This window comes from Acomys russatus, chromosome 3 (genome assembly GCF_903995435.1).
Source record: "Acomys russatus chromosome 3, mAcoRus1.1, whole genome shotgun sequence".
Taxonomy (NCBI): domain Eukaryota; kingdom Metazoa; phylum Chordata; class Mammalia; order Rodentia; family Muridae; genus Acomys; species Acomys russatus.
In genome coordinates, this window is record NC_067139.1 from 77111621 (window position 1) to 77131764 (window position 20144).

Here is a 20144-nt window from a genome sequence, read left to right on the forward strand (position 1 = left end):
AAAGTTGTTGTAAGGATTCAGTAAGGTGTGAAATCACTGTCATAACTTCACCTGCTCTGGGGTTGTGCTGGCACCTGGGTTGTGCTGCCTGCTCTCTCCCCTCTCCCCTCTGCCCTGCTTTATTCTCCCTCTCTCACATTTAAACACCGGAGGGACATGGAATCCACGTAATCTGGGGAATGCTGTCAGGAGGAGGCAGCAACAGCAGCCAGCTGGACCCTACCATTGCTTCACTCCGTTGGACAAGCAGCAGAGGGGGAAACAGTCACCAAGCAGACACAGACTCCACATGTATGACATGCAAAAGGAAGGAAGGAGGGGCGGAGAGATGGCTCGGCAGCGGCAGCGGCTAAGTGCACAGCTTTTGCAGAGGCCCTGGGTTCCCAGCACCACATGGCAGCTCACAACTGTCTCTACCTCCAGTTTCAGTGGTGCGGGCAAAACACACATACATATAAATACTTTCTGAAAGGAAGAAGTGAAATGAGAGGCTGAACGGGAACTTTTATTTATATTTAGGAGGCCAAATACCCACACTAAGAAGAAGTTGAGGGGTGTGTTTTAGACTGGCTTGAAGAGAACTGCTTATGCTCCCAAGATTTGCCAAACTCTCAGCCCTGTCTAAGAGGGGCTGACAGAGTCACAGCCAACTGAATCTGGGCTTGTGGCTGGGCGTGTGAACTTTGCTTCCCTGCCTCCCCCAGAGAACCAAAGGAGTGGGAACACGGTGGAGTCCAGCCGGGTGATGTTTCTGTCTCCCATGACCACAATCCCCAATACATCACAAAACATGGAGCACAAGGGTATCTGTGCTTATTGCTTGTTAATCTTTGATATTTTAAAATAGTTTTGTGTGGTTAATGTTTAAGTTGTATGCTTTTAAAATAAAATGTTTTTATAAATTTTTATATTAAAAAACATTTGGAAGGGGCTGGAGAGATGGTTCAGCGCATCTGCTTTTCCTGAGGACCCTAGTTCAGTTCCCAGCAGCCAAGCCATGCAGCCCACAGCCACCTGGAAGTCCACTCTAGGAGGAGCCAACGCCCTCTTCTGGCCTCTATGGGCAAGTGTACTCACATGCAGGCACATATCCACATGTAGACGCACATACATATACATGCATTTAAAATAATTACTAATTCTCTTGTCCTGTATGTCACCATTTACACTGTTCTTAAATTTACAATTTTAAAAGAAGAGATCTGGACATGATGCCATATTCTCTAATCCCTGTTTCTCAGAAAGGTGACGGAGGAGACTTTCAAGTTTGAAGCTAGGCTAGACAACTTATACTGTAAAATTAAAAAAAAAAAAGTATTTTCCTGATTTCAATCAACTTGTACTTTATGAAGCTACAATAGCAGAGGTAAGGCTGAGGTCCAAAGCTCTGCTGGGCCTGGTGATGGTGGCCCGTAGACCTCTTTATAGTTAGGAGGGCATAGCAGTAGGACAGCGAGTTTCTGGTCTACAGAGCCACAGGAATCAAAGACAGAGAAATATATGAGAACTTTTATTCCCCAGAAACGCCCCCCGCCAATCCTTCCATGTAAGGAACATGAAGTTTTAAAGATTTACTACAGAAAAAAAAAAAAAGCCTAGGTGGTGGTGTGGCAGCTACAGCTTTGATCCTGGCTCTAGGAGGCAGCGGCAGGTGGAGCTCAGTGAGTTCTAGGTTAGCACAGGCTACAGAGAGAATTCCAGGACAGCAAGAGCTGTGTAGAGAGACCCTGTTTCAAAAACAAACAAACCAAAAATGTATTTTAGTTTCACTTATGCAGTTGTGTGTATATGTACACACGGTGCAGGTGTCTGTGGGTGGGGTGTAGGGGACAGAAGAGGGTGTTGGATCCCCTGCAGCCCAAGCTGTAAGGCATCTGACACGGGTGTTGGTTACTGACTGAACTTCCGGTCCTCTGAAAGCGCTCTTAACTGTTGAGCCATCTCTCAGGCAGACGCAGGATGGCATCTGTAGCTTGAGGTCAGCCTGGTCTACCTAGTGAGTTCCAGGATAGAAAGACCCTGACTCACAAACAGACAAAAACCAACTTTGCAATTAGGCTTTTCATATTTTTGAGTGCATACATCACAATTTACTTAACAATTTTCCTAACAACTGGCTGTTTTGGTTCTCAAAGCTATTGCTGGACCTGAGAATGTGGCGCTTGCCTGTCACACGTGGGATCAAAGGCATGTACCATCACACCCAGCATGCCTAAGTCTTTTAATGGAGATCATTAAAAAGCATTAATCATCATTTGGATTGAGTAACAAATGTAATACATGGACTGAAAGTAATGTCTATTAAAATACTGATTATCTTAAAGGATGGAAAAACAGATTTCCCTATTTTTATACATCTTTGCATTTACCATATTTTTCAGAAGGAAAACTACATTTAAAAAAATTATTACTTGTGTGTGTGCATGTATATGCACACTTTTTTGTTTGTTTGTTTGTTTTTGAGACAGGGTTTCTCTGTGTAGACTTGGCTGTCCTGGACTTGCTCTGTAGACCAGGCTGGCCTCGAACTCAGAGACCCTCTGCTTGGATTACAGGTGAGCACCACTGCATCCATCTGGCTGCAGGCATGCCTGCTCCACAGTGCATGTGTGGAGGCCGGCCCTTACCTTCCACACTGTCTGAGATCTTGTCCCTGCGTTTTGTATGCCAGGCCAGCCGGCCCGTGAGCTTCCACAGAGTCTCTGCTCTGTTCTCCATCTTGGCATAGGAACACTGGGATTGCAGACACTCATGCTATGCGTCATTGGTTCTAGGAATTTGAACTCAGGTGATCATATTTACATGGAAATTCTTTTACCCCCAAAGCCATCTCCCCAGCTCCCTCATTATTTGGGGGTGGGAGGGATATAGGTAATTTGGTATTCAGAAGGATGTGCACAGGTCCCTGTGCACAAACGCCCTATCATCCTACACAGGGGAACTGAACACCCAGACTCTGGTACCCACGGAGGGATCCTGGCACCAATCACCCATGAACCCTAAGAGATGATGCACGTGTGTGTGTTTCTGGCTGAAGCTGTTTACCTGGAGAGCCCCGGCAGGCACAGCTCCAGTTCAGGGGTCCACGGAGCAAGGGTATCACTGCATGATTATCAACACTTCCTGTCATGGCTAGGTAAATAAAACATTACAAAAGAACACACACAATTCATAAGCTTCCCTCTAAAAACTACCTACTGATCTACCACTGAAATTAAGTCACCACGACTTTATTTGGAATCTTCCTCTCTAAGGAAGAAAACAGGTTTAATGGGAAATATCTATATTCATAGCACTGGCGATCGTAATTGTGCATTACTGTGGAAATCAAGCCTGCATCTAGTTTATACCAAAAATGTAAAAAGATTTAGATAAGCATAAAACCACAAGCAAGCCAGAGGAAGGACAGCAGGTTACCGAGAAGAGACTTGATACCCTATGAGCATATACGGGGGAGGAAGTCCCCCTCAGGAACAGTCACAGGGGAGGGGAATAAGGGGAAAAGGGGAGGGAGGGAAGAATGGGAGGATACAAGGGATGGGATAACCATTGAGATGTAACAAGAATAAATTATTAATAAAAAATTTTAAAAAAAAAGAAAAAAAGAAGAAAAAAACCACAAGCAAGCATACCTTTTGTTGAATAAATTAAAACTTTAAAGATTACCATGGGCTTCAGCCGAGGCAGAGCACATTTGTAGGCTCGGCTGGGCTGGGTGTAAGTAAGCACAAGCCATGGCGGCAGATGGCTTGGAGCTGGTCCTGTAGTCTGGCACTTCTGTATATAACCCAACACCTGCGTATGCTGACTTCAGGAATTGAGGTGTTCTGCTAACAGGCATGCATGGGATCCAGAAAGAGATGACCAGCCAGGTCTCAGGAAGAGGGGAGACTGAGGACTGCTGTTTTATTCCACGCTGCCGGAGCTGGCATCTTTCCTTCTGCTCTGGGGGTTGCATATTGCGTACTCTCCCCCTAAACAGCGTTCTCACATTTGTAGGCTCCAACTTTTCCAAGCCTACTTTACTTGGGGTTCCATAAATGCTTATACCTCCCTTCCAACCCACCTAGCGTAGGTAGGAGAGAAAGGAGATTTATGGGAGCAGGAGGAATAGACCTTGTTGAATCTAGTTCCTGGGAGCCATTCCCCTGGCGTAGTCGCCAGGATTTCGGCAGACCAGCAATTCCACCAAAGTTGCTGCTGGAACCTGCAACAGCAGCCAGAACCCGGAGTCTCAACGTGTTCTCTGGAACGGTTCTGTCTAGGAGCATCTCCTAGACCCCAAAAGACCCTGCCTCCTGTTTTGGGCTCATATATATATATATCTCCTCTCAGAGTCTGTACTAGGATCTTTTCCAGCTGGCAAAAACCAAGGCCCCCACAAGGTAGTTAGACTTCTAAGTGGATAAACATCACCTGCTCTCTCACAAGTCTGTTCCCCATCCCACACTTGGGATCAAAACAAAAACCTGCTTACATCAACTACACACATTCACACAGCTGACTGTCTCATTTAAAATAATCATTGACGCAGGTCATTATTTGCTACCCGCCGGGCAACGCCATGGAAGAACACTGCCTTTGGGCTCAGCCAGCTGGGAGGCAGGCAGTCTCCACTCATGGAATATCCATGTTGGGACCTGAGTGGTTACAGATACTTTTTGTTGCTGGAAACCAACAAGGAGTTAATTTTTTTAAGTCTTTTTTTTTTTAAGTGAGGGTGAAATAATTTTTTAAAATGGTTAAGTAGATAAATGACCAAATTTGAGAAATAAGAAAAACATGTTTCCTGGCTCTGGCCAGTTCTCCTTTTGAAATTCTTAAAGACAGGAAGGCACTAATTAATTGTTCCTTTCATAGCCAAAATAAATTGTGATTATTAGCACATTTAATCACAAGTACGTATTAGTGATCTGCATGTGTGCATTCTAATAGATACGCATGGCACACACTTTGTAGTATGGTCCCTAAACAACAGTATGGTGAGGTTTCAATGCATGATTACAGGCAATGACACTTTTTCTTTCTTTTTTTGGTTTTTCGAGACAGAGATTCTCTGTGTAGCCTTGGCCGTCCTGGACTCACTTTGTAGACCAGGCTGGCCTGGAACTCACAGTGATCCGCCTGCCTCTGCCTCCGCGAGTGCTGGGATTAAAGGCGAGCGCCAGCACACCAGGCTCCAATGACACTTTTACTAATAAGGTAACCTCTGGCAGCTTTGCTCAGAGGCACACAGACCTCCCAACTTCAGTTCTCCTTTTCAAGGCCAGGTCCATTGGAATCCGTCTGCCTCCCTCCACTGCTGCTCACTGACTTCCTTATAAAACCTTCACATCAGCCTGAGTTTCAGAAGTTTGATGTCGTCACGTCATCCTTCCCCCAGGACTCCACCCATCCCTCCAAGGTTCCTGTTCTTTGCTGCTGTTGTTGTTACTTGGTTTTCCCAAATAAACTGTTTAACAGCCATGCGGCTCACAGGAATTGACAGGCAGGCAGCAGTAGCTACAAAGTGGTGGTGAAACGCAGGTAAAAAGAAGGAAACTAGAAGTCCTTTCACGTTAGCATTTTATTTAAATCAGTACAAGCACCATGCTTACCAAAGACTCCAAAATAAACATGCGGAATGAACTAGCAGAGACAGAAACCACAGCTTAAGGAGGAGTGCCAGTTGTTGGTTTTCTTAAACAACGACAGAGAACTGTTAACGTGCACAAGACTGAGCCACCAATGTTTCAAGCCTCCTGAATGAGATTATAATTGGACCATCAAAGTCAGCGGGACTTGCCCTGGCATGTTAGTGATCTCATACAATATTCAAGTAATTATATCCCAAAAAGCAAGAAATTGATTCTATCACAAGCTTAACGTAACTGTTTAACATTACGGGACAACAATCACTGATCTGAAATGTCAAATGTCCTAACAGAAAACCTTTCACCTTAGAGCCGTCAGCACGAGGCGGCCAAGGACACTATTCACATTCTTCCAGAAATACAAAACAAGAGCCATCCAGAAATGTTCGCAACATTTCTTCATGGAAGCTATGAAGGCTCAAGCTTTATGGATTCCAGTATTATCAGTCTATGGACCAAGTAAGGAGCACAACCATATTAACACTCAATGGAACCGACAGAACATACGTTACTCTCTACTCCCCAGATAGTGGCATATCAACTCTTATGAAAATATCTATTCACTAATCCACATACAGATTGATGCAGTCACGTGAGTTTTACAAGCGTCCCAACATCTCTTATGTGCACCTTTCTTAGTTTCTATCTAAGTGGGAAAAGAGCCAAGTTTAATTTGGCAGTAAACTCCGCTAACTGGAAACCATTAGTGAAAGTGTCAGACCAGGGTACAGTTTATGGCTAAGTTTGGCTCCTGAAAATAGGAGACAAAGAGGGAGGGGAAATGCTAGCATACATTTTGCTACAAATTACTTAGCAATGACAAACAATCTAGCAACACCTCTCCCAAGAGAGAATGCTTCTCCCGGATGTGTTTACCTGCACTAAGCATCCAGTAAACTCCCCAGATAGACAATGCAAACAGTTGAACAAGTCAGCTAAAGCAGCCAGCCAGCCTTCTTCCTAACATCACTGCTCCAGTGTCAGAACAAAGTGGTTCCTGTTCAAAACTCAAGACATTTTGGAATTTCAGGTCAGGGACCTGAGAATACCTTCCTTCACATGTCACTATACTGTCACAGAAGCCACGTCACACATGCATTGTGATTCCTAGTTGGTTCCGACATTAGATGCTATGCATAACTTAGGTAAGAGCGGCACTCGCCAAACCCATGCTGACCTAAAGACCGTCAGCTTCCTGGAGAGACTAAGACTCAAGGCTGAGTGGGAATGGTTGTTCAAAAAGACCCGGAGTGTGAAAATCTGGACATACTTTTTATGGAAAGGCAGAAAATGAGTAAGAAAAATACTTTAAAAGAATGTAAATTTTAGCTAAAAGGAAACTTACATAAATATTTGAGGAATACTTTAGAAGCCTTACAAACCTGTCTAAGGGCAGACAGAGTAAAAGTGTTCTATTAATGCCCTGATTCAATGTGTGGCCTTATTAAAGACACATTTATTGGTAAGGGTCAGACAAGTTTGAAAAGGAAAAACCACCTGTGCTGCTGCTAGAACTGGACTAAGTCTGTGTGTGGCAGACGGGTGCTGTCTACCTGGTGAGAGGCTAAGGTAAATATGTAAGCCAAAATAAAGACTCGCACTAAAAACGCACACTCGTGGAGCACTACTTTTGAAGGCATACGTACACAACCAGGTGAAACAAAACCTTATTTGCTTCATTCAAAAACGTAAAGTCACTGTCTACTTGGTCCCATTTGCATTTCTGTGGGATTATAAACAAGTTATTCTCTAGCCCAAAATACCTGTACAATGAGCTCTGACTTCTTGGATGAAGTTTTCTCACTCTCTGGACACTGAAATGAGTAACTTTTCCATTCATGAACCAACACAAACACCTCTTCTAGCACTTGCAATTGCTTCCTGACATACGGGCTGTGAACACACAGCTGGGAACACAAGGCATTCTGTTCCACTATGAAAATTCCAACTACCTTTCCTCCAGTCAAACGGACACAGAGCACTAGCCAAGACAAATACTGCGCAATGGCCACACACATGCCAACATAATGAAGCTTTTACTAGTTTTTCTTTTCTTTTTTTCTTTTTCTTTTTTCCTTGGGTGGGGGTAGTTGTGGGGCTTGAGAGAGCGTTTCTCTGTGAAGCCCTGGTTGTCCTAGAACTTGCTCTGCAGAGCAGGCTGGCCTGGAACTCCTATCTTTGCTGGGATTAAAGATGTGCACTACCACTACCCAGTTCAAAATGATTACCTTCTTAATATAGGAATTTGGTCAGTCTCTACGGTCTTTCTACTTTTTTCTTTAAATCAAATTATTATTCAGCAATTTCTCACATGTTTCTTAAGTACAACAATAATTGCAAGTAGATTAGAAGTCTCACTTCCGGACAATCCTGTCATCGTCTGGCTTAGTCCGTACTAGAATTTCTTCTGACATTTAGGATAAAAGGCATGACATCTATTGATGTGTTGTTATTAACTATGACCATAGTTTTAAATAATGCTTACATATGGCACAAAACTAATAGCAAATATACACCAAATTATAACTCTCACCTACCATATATTCACAACTTTGGGCAGATAGTTGGAATTTTAAAAATAACAAGTTGGTTTTATTACAAATTTCAGTTATACATATTAGAAAATTGTTTTATTTGAACCCTTTAAAAAAGTATTAATTTCACCAAATCTAGAATACTGGCAGTGTAGATGTTGTAAGCTAATGTTAAAGCTGACAAATCAAAGGCACGGTATTGACATATTTAGAACAGTGCTCACAAGACATTAGGAGGTGGCTCCATAGTGTTACCAAGCTACGGTCTAAGCTCCCTATTAGTGACACAATCAGGAACGAAGGAAGCCCTTGATCACATGACTCATCAGTTCCTAAGACCAGGATGCTGTTTTCCATAAGAAGACAACCTAATGACCATAACTCTACCATAAAAGTGAACTCCCAGACCTTAAGAATGAGTGATTGATAGAATTTCTACACTTGATTAAAAAGATATAGGAAACTAAGAGAGAATGAAAACTGATGGAAAGTGCAACAGAGGTTCTACTAAATCACTATTCATGGCTCAAAATTGGCCACAAAAGACTTTAGCCCCAAATGAACCTAAATGATGTGACAAGCGATAAGACGCTATTTGCACTTACAAACTGCCAGTACCCAGTAGTGGTCAAAGGAGGAACTGCTGTCTAGCACAGTCCAATACCCACCTTCCAATAGTGTCTGCAAACAGTAACAAATCCTGAATTGTAAATTATAAAACTTAGTCACAAGGGTGCAAACCCTCCCTGGAGAGCCCACCTAACAATGACAGACACGAGGGGACACTCCACACAGTTTCATTACTATGACGATGATTCCCCCTTGTTCAAACTGCACGAAGGGAGAGTTTTTCTTTACTGCAGGAAACAAACTGTAATTAACAGTGCATTTTTAGGCATAAATAACTATTTATGTCTGGTTCCAGTATGGTCAGGTTAATACATAGACTTTAGAAGCACAGGCGTTCACATTAGTGGAAAAATCCAAGTTTCTCACGCAGCCATTCTTCAGTCAGGTCTTCAGTGTTTCTTATCTCAAATACCTTACGGAAAGAAAGAACAAATAAACGGAAGTCATACTCCATCACTCAAAAGAAAAAACGTCCCTCCATTGCACTGAGTATTAAATACCACATTCTGAGCTGGGGGTAGGGGTCTCACAGGCCTTACATCAGAGCACTCAGGAGGCAGAGTCAGGAGGATCTGTGAGTTCAAGGCCAGCCTAGTCTACAGAGCATTCCAGGACATGAAACCCTGTCTCAGAAAACCAGAAACAGAAAGAAAAAAAGAAGGGGGGAAAAAAAAAAGAAAAAGAAAAGAAGAAGAAAGCCAGCTAGCCAGGCGTGGTAGCATACACCTTTAACCCCAGCACTCAGAAGGCAGAGGCAGGCAGGTCTCTGTGAGTTCGAGGCCAGCCTGGTTTATAAAAAGTTCCAGGACAACCAAGGCTATTACACAGAGAAACCATGTCTCGAAAAACCAAAAAACGAAAAACGAAAAAAGAAAAAAAGAAAAAAAAAAAAAAAAAAAAAAAAAAAAAAAAAAAAAAAAAAAAAAAAAAAAAAAAAAAAAAAAAAAAAAAAAAAAAAAAAAGAAAAGAAAGAAGAAAAAAAGCAACAACAAAACAAAACAAAAGCAAAAGCTCCTACATTCTGTTTCCTTTATGTTGGTCATGATTTATCTTAGTAAATTTATATACATTTCTGGCAGTATTACACTTCTTTTAAGTTCTAAATACTTACGTTACCAAAGTGTAGCAATCAAGATGACATAAGCCTAGGCTCTTTTAAAACCACAATTCTAAACGAGCACATGCATATTAAAAGAGCCAATTCTGTCACCCTGCCCATTAGAGAAGACAGCCAAGCAAACAAGCCTCCACCGAGCTGGGAGCTGGAGGAAGGTGAGGCCACTCTTCCAGTCTGAGCCCGGATGCTAACAGCAGCTGTGACACTCTGCAGAGGCTGCAGGCTCCAGTCACAGCTCTCCAGGACTCTCAACTCCCCCGGGCTGCGGGGAGCTGAGGTCTGAGAGTCAGCTCTAGTTAACACGCAACCCTGAGTAAGCCATCTTCTGAACCGGCTTTTCTGTATTTTTACTTTTAAATTTACCCTTGTGTTTATGTGTGTGTGTGCATGTGCTCGTGTGCAAGCACACGCACGCACAGGACCCTTAAAAACACATTTTGATGCAAAGATTACTATCGCTCTCTTTCCCACTAGTACACACGAAGCTTTCCTAATGTACACATCAGTCTTCACAGCTGCAGCTGCAGGGAAACACTCCTCTGTCGGCTGCTGAGCGACTGCGTGGTGCTCCGCAGGCCACCGCCAGCAGCCACGTCCCACGCAGGCGCTACCTTGGCCAGCTCAGCTGTGTGGACCAGCTTGTTCTTGCTTCCGGCATACATCATCTGCTGCTCGGGCTTGCACCCTGGAGGACGGCGGCACAGACACAAGGGAGCTGTAAGATGCTGGTGGCGTCTACCACTTTTATCTTTCACAAAGCGTCATCAGATCATCAAAAGTGGTTCCAGGTCTCTGTGGATCCTGATTTCAGTCTTGACAGACACTTATAAACTTTGTTCAGCACTGTTTTAATTTCAGTAGTACAAGGCCCATGTTCAAGGTTACAGGCATATCACTGGCAACTATTCTTAAAAAAATAAACACAGGCATATTACCACGGTCACACAAAGATCACCTACTTAAACAAGATGAAAAAATGTACTTCTGATTCAAAAAGGTATCACTGTATTTCAGAATCATTAAAATGTAGAATTTAACTCAACAATTACACATCTAGGAATTAACCAACAAGTTAAGTACAGCTCAAAAGACAATCCTTTACAGGACCTGCTCTCCAGGGGCGCATGCAAGTGTGTGTACAAACACACGTAAACTGACCTCAATTCAACAATTTCATCTTTACGAATAGCAAAAATACGTCTAGCAAAAGATGATTCAGCTAAAGCAGAGCCAAGCACACACACTAAGGGAAGCGACTCACCAACAGGGCTGGAGAAGATGAAGCAGAGCGGGTAGGACACGCGCCCGTCCTCATGCTGGTGTTTGTAACTGTACACAATGAAGGTTTTTCTCAAGTTAAAGAAACCGAGCCGTGGCTCCCGACAGGCAGCCATCACCACCTGAGCTACAAGTGCCTGACTCACTCAATACCACACTTTTGATATAATTCTGCAAAACAGGCTCCAAGGGAAAATCATAAAATCATGCAGCCTCTCAAAAAAAACTTCTTAAAAGTACAGATTTCATGTGGACGTATATTTTTTCTTTCTCATTTTTTACTGTATGCACATTAGAATAAAGAGAATTTTTTTTTTTTTTTAACTCCAATTAGGACACCACCTTTCACATTTCTTGTCTAACATATGCATACATGTTTAAATTTTGTTGTGATCAGGATTTGGAAGGACTGCTTTAAGGCATTTTGTTGTTGGTGGTGGTTTTCATGACAAGGTTTCTCTGTGTAGCCTTGGCTGTCCTGGAATTTACTCTGTAGACCAGGCTGGCCTCGAACTCACAGAGATCTACCTGCCTCTGCCTCCCAAATGCTGGTATCAAAGTGTGCCACCACCGTCCAGCTAAGATGTTATTATTCTTTCACTAACTTCTTAGTGAGCATAATAAAATAATGGATTTTCATACATACAATTAGTTCTTGTGTGCTCACACCCGTCCCTCCACACCCCTTCACTGTGCTCACACCCGTCCCTCCACACCCCTTCACTGTGCTCACACCCGTCCCTCCGCACCCCTTCACTGTGCTCACACCCGTCCCTCCACACCCCTTCACTGTGCTCACACCCGTCCCTCCACACCCCTTCACTGTGCTCACACCCGTCCCTCCGCACCCCTGCACTGTGCTCACACCCATCCCTCCGCACACCTTCACTGTGCTCACACCCGTCCCTCCGCAACCCTTCACTGTGCTCACACCGTCCCTCCGCACACCTTCACTGTGCTCACACCCGTCCCTCCACACACCTGCACTGTACCCTCTATTCTCCCACAGTCTACATTCTGTTCTCATGCCATATAAAATGTAACTTTTGAAAGTTTTTTTAACAGATGGGTTCATAAATAAAGTCCTGAGTACTAAAAAAAAATCTTTCCAAACCACTCAGAAAAGGATATCGAGGCTGCCGCTCGGGTAGTTCATCTTTCAGTTCATCTGGAGAGATGCCCTGGCACCACAGGAAAAGAAAATTTGAAGGATGCCCTTACCCAAAGGCCCACAGAGCACCCACTCTGCTAAGAGGCACTATGATTCCTATCATATTACAAAATTACTTCTATTTATTAACGAAACATGGGGACAATGTTCCTTCTGTGTTAATGTTCCATGTGTCAGGAAATACTGAGTGGCGTAAGCGACACCTCAAGAGGAAGCACAGGTCCTACACTTACGTGCCTGGCTTCACCTTAAACACTGTGCAGCTCCTGAGTCACGCAGCTGACTGCGCCTTCCTAGAGCTCTAACGCTGACTCCCCATGCTGGCTCTTCCTAACACTTAAGGAGGGCAGTTCAGTCAGCAAGCAGTGTGCAACCAGTCATCAGCCCATGCGTCTCATGCATAATTAGTGTGTGCTTAAGAAGGTCTGGAGCTTGTTTTAGCATCTGTAACTAACATGGCATTGTTTGGACAACAGTAATTGCTGAACTATAAAAATTGTATTTAGTTCATGGCACGAACCTCAAGTTCCTCGTCCAGCACCACCAGGCGTCTGTCCTTGTCAATCTTCACTACAATGAGAACACAGCGTAAGTAAAATGGGATCCAGCGTGACCCTGACGCCCCAGCCCACGCGGCCTAAGTCTACGTGGAGGGAGAGGAGTGCCGCAAACTAAGGCATGCATCAACACGCAGCATCAAACACACCAAAGTGTTGGCGTTTCCGTTGCTTGGATAGAATTCGCAGCATGTTGCTTACTTAGACTCCTATCAACTCCTCACATGTGCTGCACGTGTGGAGAACATCCTAAGCCCAATGCAACCTTCTAAACGAAGAGGCTTCAAAGCGTAACTAATTGAGATTGGTCTACGTGCAACATGGTTAGAGCTACAGAAGCTCACCAGGGGTCAGGAGAGAGAAATCCCAAGACCCCCGCCTCCCAACATTCGTTATTCTGAGAGAGTGAATTACCAATCCCACCTCTGTTCATATTCAAATGTAAGTGACATAACCCAAGTCAAAGCAAGTACAGGCCACTGATGCCGTGGCTCTGCTCTTTTGTACCTGTCTGAAGAGTCAACTACGTTTGGGTTTGCTCTAAACTCACATTAAATCCTAAGCACACACAAGTGACTTCCAATAGCCTCAGCTTTGGTGGTAAGCGGCACCTTTACACACTTCCCCTATTCAGAACCACATGCCCACATAACAGCATTTGTGACAGACCCAGAACTCCCAAGGTGCCACCAGCTGCTTTAATTCACACCTGCCTGACGCGTCTCTGTTAAGCCAAGTCTACAGTGTTTGCATCCTCACTCCCCAGCCTTCCTTCGTCTTTCTAAATCATACCCACAAAGCCAGGAAACTAAAGGCTAGTGCAGAGCTGAACAGGCCTAATGCTGACCTTTACCACTTACGTATGGGCAAATGTTTGGTCTGCACTAGTGCTAGCCCCTGAGAGGGTCTAACGTCTGGGGGTCACTACAAATGGAACCGCTCATTCTTCAAGTGACCAAGACAATTGGCTTTTCCGGAGCCACGCAGACAGCTGACACAGGGTTATCTATGGCAGTAACAAGTGCAGTTCACAGTTTCTTAACTTGCCGAGGTGACAGTGGAAATTCAGCAGGTGGAAGCACCATTACGTTTCAAAGGCTTGGCACATTCAAAGGAGCTTTAAGAGAAAACAAACTAACACCGTATAGTTTTGAGGCAACTTCAGCTTACTTATAATGGCAGCATTGTGGGTTTCTTTTCGAAAACGAAACTTTCTCAGCTTTTCCACTAAATCTTCAGCAACATCACAAACCACCAAAGACTCGCTCTACAAGAGAGAGGGGAAACAAACTTCATTATCTGTGCATGATAAACAGCTTTCAGTTCAACCCACCCACCTGGGATGTCCACGGCTCAGGCATGCCTCAGCTCATGTAAGTTCATTTTAAGGTTCTCTTCGGCTGGTAACTATACAAACCACGCACATCCTAACCCGCATTTTTAAGACGTAGAGGGGGCAGGACGTGTGGAAGTCGGGGCTGCCTGCCGCATCAGACGAGCAAGCCCAGTACTTCTCACTGTGTGGCGCACGCTTTTAATCCCAGCACTCAGGAGGCAGAGGCCGGATCTCTGTGAGTTTGAAGCCAGCCTGGTCTACATAGAGCATTCTAGTACAGCCAAGGCTATGCAGAGAAAACCAACAACAGAAGAATATACAGAAAAGGCAAGCAGTACTCTGTTTATTGTTCAGCCCGCTGCCCCTTGAAGTACACTCAGTAAATCTGTTTCTTTGAAAAAGAAAAAAAATGTACAAAGCTGGCTTCAACTTGTGGTCTTCCTTGTTTTAGCCTCCCTAGGAGCCTGAACTGTGTGTGCCACCATGCCAGGCTATAATACATTCAGCAGGTAAAACTCCAAAATCAACTACACACGATGGTGCGCGCCTTTAATCTCAGCACTGGGGAGGATGAGGCAAGAAGATCTCTGAGTTCGGGGCCAGCTGGGTCTACAGAGGAAGTCTCTGCCTCCAAAAAAGAAAAAGAAAAAAACAAAAACAAAACAAAACCCCAAAACCTAACAATGTAGAGAAGGAAACAGTGAAATCCCACCTACCCACCCTTCAGCCCCTCTGCCCACAGTGACTACATCAGTCACACCCCAGTCGAACCTCTTACCCAAGGGCTACAAAAGTCATTCACCTGGAAATGTTGCACTATTTGAAAGACAGCATGTGTCACCAGAAACACAGACATAGTAAAACTGCTCTACTTTAAAAACACTTCCAGATGCTAGTCTCCAATACCTAACTAGTGGTCAGATCCCCTCAGTGTTTTACAGTTTTTACAATTGGTTTGAGTCAAGTTGCAAAAAGTCACAAAGAAGTTTCCCTTTTCCTTCAAGAAAATGTGGACACTTCTCATCAGAACCTCATAGCATTAAGGCTTCAAATTTTAAGTTAAATTAAAAAAAAAAAAAAAAATATATATATATATATATATATATACACACACACACACACACACCCAAGTATTTGACTCTCTGTGGGATTAAAGATGGCATACACCGGACACAGTGGCGCATAGCTGTAATCCCAGCACTTGAGGAGGCAGAGGCAGAGGCAGAGGCAGGTGGGTGTCTCTGAGTTTGAGGCCAGCCAGGTCTACAAAGTGAGTCCAGGACAGTCAAAACTACATAGAGAAACTCTGTCTCCAAAAACCAAAAACTAAAACAAATGCAAGTTGGCAAAGTCTGAGTCCATTCTCTGCGCTCCGCCCCCTTCACCCTGCCTTTTTAGAAGAAACAATTGACCCTCCTGCCTAGGCCTCTAAGTGCTGGAATTAGAGACATGTGTCACCTTTCTGAGTCCTTTAGGAAGGGCTCACAACCATCTATAATGTAATCTGGTACCCTCTGCTGGCCTGCAGGGGTACAAGCAGGCAAAACACTGTATACGTAATAAATAAATAAATCTTAAAAAAAAAAAAAAAGGAAGGGCTGCTTGGCTTGTTATAGCACTGGGAAGGGGTAAACACAAACTGAATTGTGCAAATAAATCAAAGCATGTTTCATCTTTTCTACCGTGCTAGGGGTCGTTTGAGGCCTTACAAACAGCTGCACACTGAGCATGTCTTCATAACCTAGGATGTCAAGCTTACATTTGTAGCTCTCATTATCAGGCCTGAAAGGTAAGACTGTTCTATCAAATAGGTTTTGTCTTAAATAGAAATCCAAAGTTTTTACTAGTTTCCTTAATTCTATCTTTGGTCAAGTAATGTTAAGTGTTAGCTTTAGGCCATTCCCTATGATTTAGCGTCGCTCTGAAGAGAAGCAGATTGAAAACACGTGTCACAGATGTGGCTACTTTCTGTTGCCTAGTACTCCTGGCTGGGGGCCACTGCTTGGCTGTGAAATGGCACATTCTATGATACATGTCACATCTTACTGATGACCAGAGATGAGAATCTTAAGGGCAGTTAAAATGCTACCTGTTTTCTGCTTTAATGTATGCTGTCTGGTTTTTTTCAAGACAGGGTCTCTCTGTGTAGCCTTGGCAGTTCTGGATTCACTTTGTAGACTCACAGTCATCCACCCATCTCTGCCTCCGGAGGGCCGGGATTAAAGGTGTGCTCCACCACGCCCAGCTGACAACTCACATTTGTTTACACTCAGAAGCATGCAGGAATGAGTACAAGCCATGGCAGTGGCGCACCCCTGTAATCCCAGCACTAGCTGAGGCAGGGGCAAGCAGAACTCTCTGAGTTCGAGGCCAGCCTGGTCTACAAAGCAAGCCCAGGACAGCCAGGGCTACACAGAGAAACCCTGTTTGTACAAGGGGGCAAATGTTATTTATGATAGCCGAGCTTAAACATTCATTTATTGGTGGACTCGATAGATGAGTAGTTAATAACCAACAGTATGGGGAGTGCCCACTTATATTATAGTCGAGTAGAGAAGAAACCAGGCAAAAAATATGAAGTGCTAGCTGTGAGAAAGGCTAGGAAGGAGGCCAGGCGATGCTTTGGGAACTCAAGTGGTGAAGAACAACATGGTGACAGTAAAAGCCACCTACCGTGATTATGGTGAGCACGCCAGCCACAATCACGAAATGACAGTGTGTCTCAGATACCCACAACAGGAGCAAGGCCCAAGGCTAGGTCAGGGGCGTAGTAGGTACTCAGATTTCTATGCCATGGGCAAGCATTAAGTTTATAATTAAGTATTGAGGGAAGGCAAACATGGCCGTGTTTGAATTTTGGTAAGATCATATTTGCAGTGATGTGCAGTTAGCAGGCAGAGAGCCAGGAAGGTCACAGCAGCACTAGCTACCAGCAAGGCTATTTCAGAGAAAGGATGACAACGGGCTGAGAGGCTGAAGATCACCCTAAGAGAGAGGAACATCGCTGAGTTACCATGTATGTAGCATGAGGCTGATCCTGCCTCATGTCCCAAGCCATCATGCTACGCTAGCAAGACAGGCTGGAAGCATCTTCTCCGAGATCTAAGACACACAGATAGTGGCCAGGGTATCCCGCCTCTCCAGCTCTCTCTCTTAGCCACTACCTAGGAATTGGGCTCGACTGACATGAAGGAAATACAGGATTACAAAGAGTACCTAAGACTTCCGGATGGGTAACGGACACCACTAGCACCTTTAACCAAGTTACAGAACTCTGGCTGACTCAAGACCAGAAGTGAGCTGGAAACCCATGAGCTCTCTCTGGACAAACTGAGGAGCCCCTGTGGAATATAAATGAGGTCAGAGATAGGAACTCGCATGTCAACTCAATGCAGGTGGTAACCGAAGCCAGGAATTCGGCAAGGAGAAAAACAATACAAAACGAGGCCTCGGGATGGAACCTAGGCCTCTTATGGGCACAGTCCAGGGAATATGAAAAGGAATCCAAGGGGAACAGATGCATCAGCAGACGGAGGAGGAAAGCCAGGAGATCTGAACCCCAGAAGCCAAAGTGGGGAAGCGTTAAGAAAAGGAATGCTTCGAACATGAGAGTGTCAACACCCTGGAATGTAGCTGAAAGGTCATCATGATGAAAACCCACGAATTCACTGGGTTCAATGTCCTACGTAAGACCTGCTAGACGGAAGTGGTGCCCAAGAGAGGAGTTATGGATAAGGGCGGTGCTTTCCTGTTGTTGCTTCCATGAGACTTGATCTTACTTAAAAACAAAAACAAAAACAAACCAAAACAAAAATTTTGGGAAAGATCCAGAAGGTCATTGACTTTCCACTTTATCTTCAGGCTTGCGGGGGGGGGGGGTGTCCATCGTCAAGCAGAAGAGAAACCTCGGCCGCAGACGCGGCAACGCTAACCCTCTAACAGTTGCTAGAACAAGGAGAAACCACAGAGCGAGCCTTGGGGTCGCGTAGGTTCTAACGGCCTCCGCTCTACAGAACGCGGGCGTCGGGGGCTTTTCAGCGGGGAACAGGGGCGGAGGCCAGAACGCAATCAGAACCCGAGCGCTCGCCGCCAACGCCGCCCCCAGGCCCGGAAGCCGGTTCCGCCGCGGGACCTGACGAGGGCCAGACCCCGGTGCAGGCGGAGCCACGTTCCGCAGCCGTCCGCCCGCGGCGCCGGGGGATGCTCCGGGCCTCCGCTGGAAGCCGGGAAGGGGACGGCGAGCCTGCCCAGCCCCGCGGGGCCGCCCTCCGCCGCCACTTACCATTTTCCTTCCGGTCGTCAGCGGCCCGTCGCCGTGCGATCTCTCCGCAGCCACCTCCCTTCCTGCTTCCGCTGGCGCCGGGCTCGGCCGCCCCCACCTAACTACGCGGGCGCTGCGGCCCGCACGTGACGGCGGACGGCGGGAGGCGAGGCCCAAAAGTCCAAAAGTCAGAGAAACGCGTGCGCTGGCGTCCCTGGTGCCTGCAAAGGAAGGTTGCTCCGCCCCGCTTCCCCCTAGTTACCAAGGAGTGAATGCGGGCTTCGGTGCGCAGGTCCTTGGTATCTTTAACAAACCTTAACTGCAAGAATTTCATGGTGGCAAGCCTGAGGCAATGATTTTAGTGGTAAATGAGCGTATTGATTACAGGTAACTTCCAGATTTAATGCTTTTCAAATGTAGGCACAGCTTCCATTCCTTCCACCTGTCCCAGAGCGCCACCCCTGACCCAGCCTGATTTCCAGAACTTGCTGAATACATTTATTTTCCAAATGATACTCTTATTCATCAGCAAATAGTGATCAGTGTTGGTCATTCGGGCTCTTACTTTCAAGTCACAATCAAAAGGTGCTGTTACTGTTTCACAAAGTCACAACTTTTTTGTTTTGTTTTTAGTTTTTTGAGACAGGGTTTCTCTGTGTAGCCTTGGCCGTCCTGGACTCACTTTGTAGACCAGGCTGGCCTCTAACTCACACGATTCACCTGCCTCTGCCTCCCGAGTGCTGGGATTAAAGGCGTGTGCCACAACCACCACAACCTTTTAATTGTATTACTATTGGTCTTCCAAAACTGAAATAGATTTGCCTTTCTAAGAAAGAATATGAGGTACAAGACTATGTGGATGAGAGGGTAGGCACCTTTACAGGAGAAGGGGGTGGGGGCAGAGAGAAGAGAGAGATTAATTTTTAAAAACACTTTAATATTGCTTTTATCCCTTAGGGGCTTTCTCCTTGCTCATTCAGAACTATTATCCTCAAAAGATTAGTAGAACTGTGGCATCAAAAATTAAAAAAGAAGAAAGGGCTGGGGTGGGAACTGAAGAAATGGCTCGGTGGTTAAGGGCACTAGCTGTTCTTTCAGAGGACCCTGGCTGGATTTCCAGACCCGCCCATATGGTAGTTCACAGTGTAGCTCTGGCTCCAGGGGACCCACTGCACTCTTCTGGCCTCCAGGGCCACCGTATGCTCGTGGTATAAGCAGTCAAACACCCATATACACAAACTAATAAAGTGGGGGTGGGGGGAAGACCAGAAGGGAACGAGGGAGAAAAGAAGAGAGAAAAAAAAAATAAATAAGGTTTTGGTTCTCCAAAACACAGTCATGTTTAAAACCCAGACATTTTTGAAGGGGGAGGGGGCAGGGTCTTACACAATTTTGAACCTCTATTAGCATATTTTAAAATACTAGATATTGGTAACGGTGAAAGTGGGATTTCCTGTATAGCCCTCCTCAGGGAAGCTGAGCAGTAGGGAGGAAAAGCCGTCTGCGTTGCATCTGTGGGCACTGGGAGGAAGGCTGGAGCACCTGCAGGGTCTTGCTTTCCTGTTCCTGCCTTCCTGCAGCCTGAAATGGCAGAGGGACAAGTGTGGTCATGCAAGCACCCCAACAG

The 20144-nt window shown here is 45.1% G+C and overlaps 1 protein-coding gene across 1 annotated transcript; it reads right to left on the reverse strand.

Annotated features, from left to right (window-relative positions):
- Positions 1 to 8662: 8662 nt before the first annotated feature.
- Positions 8663 to 18698, reverse strand: Gmfb (glia maturation factor beta). The gene is made up of 7 exons (XM_051142957.1): positions 18539 to 18698; positions 14091 to 14187; positions 12884 to 12933; positions 12324 to 12373; positions 11176 to 11258; positions 10526 to 10599; positions 8663 to 9209 (listed from the first exon to the last, which is right to left on the reverse strand). The coding sequence occupies exons 1-7, from the start codon at positions 18539 to 18541 to the stop codon at positions 9138 to 9140; spliced, it is 429 nt and encodes a 142-aa protein (XP_050998914.1). The 5' UTR covers positions 18542 to 18698; the 3' UTR covers positions 8663 to 9137.
- Between the last annotated feature and the right edge of the window lie 1446 nt (positions 18699 to 20144).